The sequence below is a fragment of the Silene latifolia genome, chromosome 2, assembly GCF_048544455.1.
Source record: "Silene latifolia isolate original U9 population chromosome 2, ASM4854445v1, whole genome shotgun sequence".
Classification (NCBI taxonomy): Eukaryota; Viridiplantae; Streptophyta; class Magnoliopsida; order Caryophyllales; family Caryophyllaceae; genus Silene; species Silene latifolia.
In genome coordinates, this window is record NC_133527.1 from 169,041,411 (window position 1) to 169,054,020 (window position 12,610).

General features: G+C 36.5%; 1 protein-coding gene across 1 annotated transcript; it reads left to right on the top strand.

Moving 5' to 3' along the window:
* Positions 1 to 9,338: 9,338 nt before the first annotated feature.
* On the top strand, positions 9,339 to 10,112 carry LOC141641603 (uncharacterized). Its single transcript, XM_074450258.1, has 2 exons — positions 9,339 to 9,762; positions 9,814 to 10,112. Exons 1-2 carry the CDS (start codon positions 9,339 to 9,341, stop codon positions 10,110 to 10,112), a joined length of 723 nt encoding a protein of 240 aa, XP_074306359.1.
* The last annotated feature ends 2,498 nt before the right edge of the window (positions 10,113 to 12,610 follow it).

A 12,610-nucleotide genomic window follows, 5' to 3' on the forward strand; every position in this document is an offset into this window, starting at 1 on the left:
CATGACAACAACAAAACCATACCCAACTCTCTTTCATATCATATTCTATTCTTACTCCCAAGCCGACACTGGTAAGAAACATCGAGAAACAAAACAACGGTCTATATGCCCCGACCAACACTGACAAGAAATATGTGATACCCCAAATAAAATTATCTTATTTAATAGATTTGAGAAAATTCTTTATTTGAAAAGGGAAAGAATTTTTATCTAGTAAAGTCGAAAAAGGTACACATATGAAATGAATCTATCCTAGAGGGAGATATTGACCCAATAAAATTTGAAAGGCGTAGTAACCTAGTATAGGTAAGACCCTAGAATAAGAATAAAATAGTTCGATTGGAATCCGACTTAATAATAACTTCACCCGTAGAATTTTTATTAGACCTATCTCAAAGAAAATAACCCATAAGTTAAAATATCTAGATATTTTATGAAATTTATAATATTTTACTAGTTTTTTTTAACACATGTAAAAATTGTAAATAAAAAAAAGGGGAGCATGCATGGTCACCATGCACACCACGTAACATGTAGAGGAAGATGTAGGTTTTACTTGGATGGGGTGGTATACACGTAGGAGTATAGATAGTTGATAGGTTACTATTGTAACCGACTTACTCTGCCTATAAAAGGCAAGTAAAAGCACTCAATATTGGCATGAAAACACAATAACAACGAAGGCTATCTAGTCTGTCATCTTAAGTGAGAAAACATAAGGTATATTTCCTACCCCTTCATCTTAAGTTAATGTAATGAGTAAGTAAGTTATCGTCATAATCACTTAACTGATATTATAATATACGTGAATGATTGTTTATGTGATAAAGTTAGGTTATAGTTGTATAATTTACGTAATGTGGTTTACGTGAGATATGACTGTGGTATTGTTTGTGTTAATAATTGATGTTATGTGCTAAGATATACATTTGGCCAATGTATCATCCGGGGACATTATTGTTGAAAGGGACCGGACCACATTATTATTTTATCCCGTGTACATGGACGTGAGCTCTGAAGTGAGCTCGACAGGGGGCTCGGCAATTGGCTCCGCCCCGTTATATCCGGATAAAAAGAAAGAAAAAGAAAAAAAAGAAAAAAAAAAGAGAAAAAGGGAAAAAGAGGAAAAGACTGTTATCCTGTGTACACGAAGGAGGGCATAGCCTAAGGGAGTCTCGGCTCCGTAATGTGGCCCTGATCAATAATAATGACCCGAATTATATTAATTTGAGTTGGAGGTTATGAGAAATATACTCAACCTGTGGTTGGTTGACCCTTTATTTTATTAATCTTTTTCAGGTACAAGAAACAAGGAAGGGCATGAGTGAGGTTGACGCAAGAATTAGAATGAGAATAATGTATCATAATAATATAATTTTATCAATAAGACTTGTTACTAGCTATTTGGTTATACTAAAGAATAATTTAAGCCTTGTATTTCTCTGTATGGGGAAATACGGCGGTAACACTCTGTAATTTCCGCTGCTATTAATAAAATATACCATTTTGTACTCCTGTTGTTTACGGGGTGTTACAAAATAACAGTGAACAAACAACAATGTATGACAACACGAAGATACTGTGCTCAGATCGCCATTCGAGGCACAACAACCATATCGATAGCCATCACAACTTTTACAACCTCATAACACTGTGTAACACCCCCTCATACCAAGGTGCCTTACCAGGACCACCCTACCATGAAAGAGTGTTACCATCTCGGTTGCCCAAGTTTAGTATATATCAAAAGCGTATGTCCTAAACACGTTTATTAGAAGTACTGTAAAGTGTAAATGATTACAACAATCCAAATCCAAAACCAAAACCAATAAAGTGAATCCAACTGTTGACAACTACAAAATCATAACTAAGACTCGTAACTGTGATATTACAACTGGTGATGACAACTCCCCCATGACCGCCCAAGCTCACCAAATGCAATACCTGTCAAGCCTGCTCACCATCCCCGAATGGATCACAGCAGATTCCACAAACAACAACAACGGGGTCAGTACCGTTCAATCAAGATAAGTCAAACAAACAATGTAACCGGCTGATCATCCTCCACCTCATCCCACACAGTAATTGACTACACACCGAAGTGTGTAGCCCTGCCAGATTACCTATCGCAACAGGTAATCCTCGCCGCCAGTGGGGGGACCGCAGCCAATCTCCACCTAAACCCCGCTCATCAACGAGCGATATCCTTGTCCCTTAATGTGCACATCCTCTCCCGTGACGGGTTCCACGGAGGGCGAACTAGGGTGTGAAGCCACTCCCGCAAGTGACTCTACCACAATCAACACACACATCACAGTACCACAGCATCATAGCTGTCACAACATCACCACCGTCACAACACAACCACATCACCACAACACCCATACTCCGATGATCAGCAGATAACAACAATTACAATACAAACACAATTTTAAATCAATTAACAGTAACTAAGTAGGGAAGCCCTACCTTAGCAACAACAGCAATACGGAGAATCAGGCAACTAGAATGGCTCCTCTACGAAGTCTTCGCCTATACAATAATCACATAACACAATTACACATTGCACAATCCCTTTTCCCCCAATTCATATATAAAGCAAACCCTTAGAATAAATTATCAATGACATGGGAATAAGGACTTACCGACGGTAGAACGAAAGATTGAATGCAAAAGCTACGATGATCACACACACACAGTGGAAGATTTGGGAGTGATTAGAATATCGTAAAAGTGATTAGGGATGTGAAATGGCGTTTAGAAACTGCTTTGACAATTAAATAATCCCTAACCACTCCCGCGTCAAACCGCTGAATAATTACACGCCAGACCGGATACTCGGTCGAGTATGGAGTATTCCTCGGCAGTAGCCAAATATAATACACATTAAGCACTACTCGGCCGAGTAGGCTCCACTCGGTCGAGTACTTAGCTTAAGAAATCTGTAGTATTACACACTGACTGAGTACCACTTCCTTGACCAGAAGACTTTCTTAAAACCGCTCTACTATATCACGACGCAACATAATAAACGGAATCACAGATACCAACCTTCTGAATATTATCCAGACCATAACTCATGAGGTCATAACCTCACACAAACATTTACGCATATCATGGACCCATAATCGAATGTAACTAGTCAATCCTGATTACGTAAGTTACCACTTGATAATGAATACCTCTCATCCGGACATAACTCAGGTGCTCTTCATAACATATCCTCTCATACACACAATTATCACCACCCGGCGAACGTAACCATATCATCAGTACCCAACTTCTAGCGAACACATCACGTATCCGCCTCTTATACTCCCTCACAACCATACATACTGATCAGTCTCCACAAAATCAACCCCATTAGAACAATAACTTCCCTAATGTAACATCATCCTCAACCGCCAGTGACAATACTATGACACCAACATCCTTCATGCGACTACTCTCTTACTATCACTTCTTAATATAACAATCTGTTTCCTCGCTTTGGTTATCATCCCAAATAACGAACATCAAATCCATCAACAAAATTTACCTCATCATTATTTCCAATTCTATCCTTTATTATATCGTCGCCTAAATCTCCACCAAAACCTCATATCGTGCAAACACTCTGCCATCTTAGCTTCTTACTCCCTTAATACCTCGAAACTCACGGCTAACATGTCGTCCAAACTCCTATATAACTATTAGCTCACGGCCTCTAATGATGTTATCGTGCCTTTCCATGATTCCTTATTTTCATGTCCTATAACCTTGATCAACGTTCTCCCGACTTACTTCCATCCAATAATACCAACTAATAATTCATCTCCTTCCTTCTTCTACCTAACTCTTTGTTATCCGATTACTTTCTTGTCGCTTCACAACTCAAATTCCATTAATTCATATAAATATCTTCTCATTCTTCCTTATCATTGATCCTCTTTCATCATACTACTCACTCACACTTGTCACCATCAAGTCCACACACTAACGGTTACTTTTCAATTAATCGTATCTCCCTTTCGTATCTCTAGAAAACCAAAAATTCACCTCATATCGTTAATTGCTCAAAGAATTACACACTATGCTCATCTCATGATATTCCAAATTCCCAAACTCGACCACTCTCTACCCATCACGACATAACTCGATCTCACTATACACCATTTGTTTCCATCTCTCTATAACGACCTTTCATTGTATATATCCTTAACCAACATAATCCTAACCGTCTCCCTCCATAAACCCTTACACATCACAATTTAACACTATCCGCATCCCTCATCTCAACCTTTGCATTCTCACATTTCTTTACACTTATATCACTCTTGCCCATAAACACTTACTTTTATATTACTTAACACATGACTATATCACTCACCATATCTCACAAAACACACTATTTACCTCGATTAGCTCATCATTCTTCCCATTCCTTTTTCCACTATCTCTCACAACCACATTAACACATGTCTTCCTTATCCAACACATGTCCTTCATAAGCGGACATTCTCCATATCATAACATCTGGTAACTCACGTATCAAGACCGTCACATATAGAAAAGAATGCGTTGAGACTCAAAACATACGTGTGCACATACCCACGACTCAAAAAAAATGTAAGAACTCAACCACTAACTCATAATGACGGCCCAATGAGGTACTCGATCGAGTACATAGCATACTAGGTCGAGTACAGGGTACTCAGTCGAGTATTGAGACTACTCGGCCGAGTCACGACTCCAGAAGCTAAACAGACTTATCACAGAGAGATTACTCGGCCGAATATGGAATACTCGGTCGAGTATGAACGATACTCGGCCGAGTAGGGACTACTCGGTCGAGTATCGGTACAGTTCTCAGCAACGTCCAGTTTTCGTAAAACAGTCATATCTCACTCGTTACTTGGTCATTCTGGGCTTTTGACCTATCGTTAGAATCGTAAGAAGACAAGCTATCACTTAAACTTGGAATTATAGCAATATCATTTCTAGAACTCGACTTGCGACAGTTTTAAGACAACCCTTCCGTAATCGATCTTCATACAAATCAAATTTTCTAAACCAAAAACAATTTGAACATGCATAAGGCAACAACAACAACTCAATACTTCAAGAAACCCTTACATAATTGAACTCTTATCATACCCACATGAAAATTAAACATGACATTCATATATATAGACGCATGACCTTAATCACATGCTACTACCAACAAACAAAACATTAACATCATCATGCTCATTTATACATTTGCCACTACCATTCATCATGCTCAATATCGTATTAAATGGGTAACATGCTCAACGCACTTCATGTTCAAGATCTATCATATGCGAATTCACAATCCACCTTTCATATACTACAATGTTCCAACACTTTCACCATTTCATCCAACCACTTCACAAGGCTCAAGATATAAGTATTACCCACACATGACTCAAACACACAACATTGACCAAGACTTCCCCATCTGACCGGTTAGAGATCATAAGGGCCTTAGTGCGACTTTGGGACGTCTCCCAAGTTTTTGCGGTAGCTCCAAACAACTCTCCCCGGGTTCATTTTATTTAGACTCCCTAAGCTCATTGGGTTCATTAGTTTTAGGTGCCAGAATTTTCGGCTCTGATACCATTTTGTAACACCCCCTCATACCAAGGACTACCCTAGCATGAAAGGCTGTTACCATCTCGGTTTCCCGAGGTTAGTATATCAAAGTTACCAATTCCAAACAACCTTTATTAAAGTATAAAGAGTTAGTGACTACATGTTTCCAAAACCAAACCAAAGTAAAACTGTGAAATGTCTAATAATTACAAAGAATGCAAGCTAAGTCTCTTGACGGCGGAAGCTAGACTCGAGTGATGACTCCCCATAACTGTCCCAGAGCTAAACATCTGTATCACCTGTCACAATCTGCTCACCATCCCCGAATGGATCACCGCAGGTTTTATAAAACAACAACGGGTCAGTTCTGCATAATCAAAATAAGACAAATACACAAGGTAACCAGTTGATCATCCACCATCTCCGGTCTCCCGAACTCACACAGTAAGTGACTATACACCGGAGTGTGTAGCCCTGCCAGACTACCCATCGCAACAGGTAATCCTCGCCGCCAATGGGGGGATTGCAACCAATCCCCACCTAAATCCCGCTCATCAACGAGCGATAACCCTGTCCCTTAATGTGCACATCCCCTCCCGTGACGGGTTCCATGGAGGGCGAACTAGGGTTTGAAGCCACTCCCGCAAGTGACTCCACCACAATCATCACAATCGTCATAACATCCACAATCGTCACAACACCACAACATTTCAATCGTCACAACACCACAACATCAAAATCATCACAACACCACAACATCACAACCACCACCACGACACCATCACTCCGATGATCAGCAGATAACAACAATTGCAATACAAACACATCTTAAATCAATTAACAGAGACTGGGTAGGGAAACCCTACCTTTTCGCAATCCAAGCACACATAAGCAATCAATAGCAATTCCTCATGACATCGTCACCTACATACAATAATCACATATTCCAATTACCACATGCCAAAATCTTTTCCCCCAAATCACAAATTAGGGCAAAACTCTAAAAGACAAATTAATAAAACTTATGAAATTAGAGGCTTACCGACACAATCGACACAAGGAAAGATGAACTAGACTCACGAACGATCCACACAATAGGGAGAGATTTGGAGAGGATTAGAGCGTCGTTGAGTGTTTAGGTTTTGTAAAAATGTAATTAGAAACTGATTACACATATTATATAATTCTAATCATATCCAAATCAAACATTGGAAAAACACTCGACAGACCGGATACTTGGTCGAGTATAGAGTATACTCGACTGAGTACCCTCTACTCGGTCGAGTATTTCACATACTCGGCCGAGTATTCCTGGGCAGTAGCCAAACAGGCTACACGACACACTCTACTCGACCGAGTAGGCCATACTCGGTCGAGTCCCAGCCTATAAAATCCGTAGTATTGCATGCCCCTCAACCAATTTTGTGTCCATTGTTACTAAAAAGCACCGTCTTATTACGAATCCAACCCAAATCAAACACAAGTCTTCCATTAAAGCCTTAAAGAGGGCATTATTCCTACAAGCGATAACACATGACACCGAACGACTACAAAAGCGAGCAACCAAGCTAAATACCTCTTTTCTTTTAGGTTGCGTTTGGGAACCTAAATTTGATTTGTAATCAAATATTTCAATTTTGGAAAGTGAAATTTGCACTCCTAAATCCAAATTCTTTGTTTGGAAAACAACGGATTTGAAATTATGGATTTTGAAATCAAAATTGTCTGTTTGGGAAAACACCGAATTTGAAAAATCAAATTTGTACCCAAATTCCTTTTTAAAGGCTTCAAATCATAACTTTTCAAAACGCCTATCAAAACGTAATTGCTCTTGAGATTTCATGTTATTTATTAATGTATCTAACCACATTCTATTTTGTTTACGTTTATATTCATTCCAAGCTAATTTCCTCGCTTTATGGCTTTTATGATTTCGCGATTATAACGATAATAAAATTCACAACTAGCAAGACAAATTCAAAGTCGTCATCTCCCTCTTCTATCCTGACATGTTTCCTTGGATTCAATCATATCTTTGAAAAAAAAGTAAGCAATTAAACAAAAATAACATGCTCATGAGATCATAATCAACATTCATAAAATTGCAGCCATAGAGATACCATAAGAGGAGCTCAAAGCTACACAGAAATCGCTATCCACCTACCCGAGTGTTATTATAGTAAGACTAAAATTTTGATAACATTTTCATACTAAGTGCAATTTACTGTTAGTTCATATGGACATCAACAATAACCGAATGACCTAGCGATTTAGAAAGCAGTGCGTTAATTCATTCACTCAGGCAAACCATCGAACACTTAAAATGCATTACAGAGGCAATAAAAAAACAGTTACGATTGAACTACCGAAACAAAGCAACATACAACAAAAACATACATATGTTACATTAATTAAACTATTGAACATCAATATCATCATAGTGTTTGAGTAAGTTTTTCGATTTTATTCTTGCTAAAAAAATTGACATACAAAAAATTACCTCGGTTAATTTGAAATTAAAGAACAAAACCCTAACAATATGGAAGCAACAATTTGGTAGACCTCAATCTTCGAACCCTATTTTATAATGGAGTGTTGATGGTAGAAATGTTGTCGTGTTGACTGTTGAGAGAATGGGAAGGGACGGTTTTGATTTCAGAATCACATGTGTTTAGATGGTATGTGGATTATGCCTGTAGGAATTTCCTTCAAATTCTCCAGCATTTGGCCCAAATCCAAATTCTAAATTTTTAGAGTTCCCAAACAATTGTATTTGGGCCAAATCCAAATTTGTAAATGAAAAGCTCATTCCCAAATAGGGCGTTAAGAAATATTAAGGAAAAAAGAATTGAAAAGAGAAATATAGATTAGAGCATCTGCATTGGCCATCAATTTTACAAATTGATGAAGAAAAGAGAAAAGTGATGGTGGGGTTTCCATGCATCGGTGCATGAGAGGAAAACAAAAACTGATTACCATCAGTATATTGAAGAAGGAAATGATGGACAATTGTGGGGTCTTTTTGAAAAGTAATATTATTTTAATAAAACTTTCACAAATCCCAAGTTGGTTGTTTCCATTTGTTTCCTGATGCACAATTACAACGGCTATAATTGTTTGCCAATGGCTAATTGTTTGCCACGAGTAATTAATAACATCTATTTTTTTTGTTTCATTGTCTATTTTGTTATAAATAACTGTTACATTTTCTTATAATTTTCATCTTATTCTTCTTACTTATCTTTTACTATATTTTTTAATTTACATATTACTTATTATTCTCTCATATTTATCCATTTTATGGATCCAAATAATCCAAGACCATCTTATTATGAAAATCCCGATCCTAGAATATTAGAATTGTGGAATGAATTTCAACAAACTCATAGTAGTATTATACAAACTCATTCTAATCCGTCACCCACACAAATTCCATATCCCCTCAAAATCAATATCCCTCTCGACAATATAATATTAATCCATTTCAACAAACTCATTTCAATCCTCCACCGCCACCGCCACTATATCGACCAAATATTAATATTTTATCTTTGAGTCGTAATTTTTCATCTCATGAAAATAATTACCTCTCATTTCCTTCTCAAACACCTACGAATTACCGAAATACTCCTTAAAATAATGTTCAAATTGAAGAACTAGAAGACAATAACAACAATGAGGAGGCATCGAGTCATATTGTACATTTTACTCGGGAAGAGGATGAAGCTTTGATTTCCTCATTTATGAGTGTCTCTGAAGATAGTATTGTTGGAGCTAACCAAAAGAGAGATGCACTTTGGGTGAAAGTCTCATCTTTGTATGAAGAAGCTCGTCTTACCAATCCACTTAAACTTAGACAGAAGACTGACAATTCTATTGGTGGCAGAATGCGGCGTATATGCAAAGCCGTCATGGCATGGGGTGATTGTTTTGCAGAAGCTAATCGAATAAAGAGAAGTGGGATGTTAGAAGATGACGTCATTCAAATGGCTCATAAGTTACATAAAGAAAAATTCAACTATGAACATGCTTGGCGCTTGTTAAGACGTTATAAAAAATGGGAAGATCACATTGCTCCATATGCCGAAATTAATCCGGGGAAAAGAGCTCAACAAGAAGATCCAACCACTCCTACAAATGTTGGTACACCCGAAACTGGTAGTAGTGGTAAGTGAATTAGGCTTAATGATGGAGGGTTCTCTCCAGCTTGCTCTATAGAAGAAGGAAGTCCATCTAATACTCCTCCAATTGGTAGAGATGCAGCTAAAAAAGATAAGGGAGCGTTGAAAGCTGTTATCGAAGAGGTGAGTCATTTCAGTAACGCCGTGAAGAATTTGAGTTTTAATATGACTAGTGATAAAGATAATGAGGTGAGGAGGCTGACCATAGATGAAGAGAAAGTAAGGGTCAAAGAAAAGAAGGTTAATTGGTCAATACTTAGCAAACTAATGGACTGTCCGTCTTTTACTCCGGAAATGGAAGAGATGAAGGCTAAACTCATAAGAGAACTATTATAGTAATTCGTACTATTTTAGAAAATGTTATGCTCCTTTATTAGAAAGTAATGTATTTCGTGTTATTTTAATTTATATTATAGCTTAGTTTATATCATTCTCTTTTATTAGAAAGTAATGTATTTCTATTATGTAAAATATTGTCTTGTAATGTAATATATTAAATTTTATGTACTTGTATTATATTACAAAATCTTATCTTATCTCTTATCCACATAAAATCTAACATTATCCATATAAATCCGAAGAAAATCTTACACTATTAACATAAAACATTATCTTATCCTCATCAATTTCCTTTATATAAAGCACTCACCCTCACTATTTGTAAATCACTCAAATAACTCTAAAATATTCTCATATTTAACCAGAAAATGTATCCCTCAAGTTCGAGAAAAAGGAACATACATCGGATGTACTACCTCAGATTTATTTGTTTTTGAGTATATGTGTATTTTTTCTGAGCTTATGACCTCAAACTTTACTTGTTTTTGAGTATTTGTGTATTTTTTCTGAATTTCTTATAATTTATAATTTAGATTTTTATTTTTTTCCGTTAAAACTTAAATTTAACTAGACGTATATGTAATGTTTTTGAGTTTTGTTGTAATTTTTTGAGTTTAATGTTTAAGTAAATGAACTCATAAACTTTATTTTAAAACTTATAATTTTTAAAACAAAACTCAAAAACTTTAATATAATGCTCTGTAACTATAAAATTGGTGGTAGTACATCGGATGTATGGTCTACTTACTGCTCAAGTTCTTATCATCTTTTTCCCCCAGGCTCACCATCATCATCTTCTTTCTTATCATCTATCTCGTCAGAAGAGAATGCTAGGCAAGAGAGGCGGAGGCAGAAAAGAGTTGCAACATACGAAGCAGTCAAGTATATGGTAAATTATATGGCAAATAATGTTTATACCACTTATATTGGTAAACTATATGTCAAATAATAAAGAAAGAACATATATTGAGAGAAATCGAGAAGAGGGCCATGCCCCGTCTCTTTAACGATTATTTCTCGGAAAACCCAGTTTACCCTTCACAAATGTTTAGACGTAGGTTTCGAATGCGCAAACTTTTATTCTTGCGTATTATAGAGGGTGTAGGAGCTTACGATAGGCAATTTCAACACAAACCTGATGCTACAAGTAGGTTAAGTCTGTCACCATTAATTAAAGGGGAGTGCTAGGGCGACACCGGGTGTTACTGAGTTCGGTAACACCCTAATAAAAAAAATAGAAAAAAATAAAAAACAGAAAAATGATTTTCGTTTTGCGCCAAATTCGTAGGGATAAAACCGTAATTTGTAAATTTATTATATTAATAACATAAAATATAAAAGATAATAATTAAAACTAAACTAAATCTAATATCTCCTATCTAATAGACAACAATAATCATAACAAACACATATCTTCATCTCTTCTTGATCATCGATAGTTGTATTCATGTCAAACTAAGCTAGGTATACGTTTACCAATTATCAAAAAAAAAAAAAAAAAATTGTACTGTCAAACCTGAAACAACAAAATACGTTACGGAAATTTCCTCCACTGGATCGATAATTATTAAGGTACGTTCAAGTGTTGAATGAAAGATGAAATATAATTTTTTCATTGAATTTGTTGTGTATAATTGTACAAACGAAAGATGAAATTTGCTCGATCATATTTTTACTACTCTGTAGATTCAATTGATTGTTTAACATGCTTCTATTTTACTTTGGTTTATGAGATTGATTCCGTTAAACATAAACATCAAATTATTTTCGCTGATGCTCGACGGTATTAAACATACACATTTTTTTTTTGGTGCAAGGTAAGGTATATTGATCTCAAAAAAATAGATACACAGTGCCAAAAATGTTGCAACCAGTGCCTATATTTTGCAAAAAACTGTATAAAGACGACATTTTAATAGTCAAATTCGCCAACCACCTACAGTCACTTGGCTTCATAGTGCTTGCATTCATCCTCATTAATCTGGCTTTGATCTCCCTCCTAAGTTTTTGGATAATGACTTCAGGCCGAGTAGTCATACAATCTTCAAAGAGGTGAATAGCAAAGGTTCCAGATTATGTCTTGACTGAGGCGGTTATTATTGCTATTTGCTTCCTATTTTAGTGTGTTCCATATCATGTATTTTTTCTAGTGAGGAATATGATAAATAAAAACAGCCAAATTGCTTATGCTCTCATAGTGAACGAGTGACAACCATGAGCTTCATCAACCAGACGCTTAAAGTCTTCAGGAGTGCCGTAACGACTGCTGACAGCGTAGAAGTTAGTAACCTGAACCCATAATTTGATACAGCTGGTCAGAAAAAGACTAGAAAATGAATAGAAAATATCAACATTGTAAAATTTGTCAAATGTACGCTTTGCTAGCACACCGAAAAGAGACTTGAATTCTACTGATGCAAGACATTTTCATGGTTATTAGTTCCCTTAACATTTACATGAGGGGTCTCTTGCAAAATTATCAGCAATCACACAAA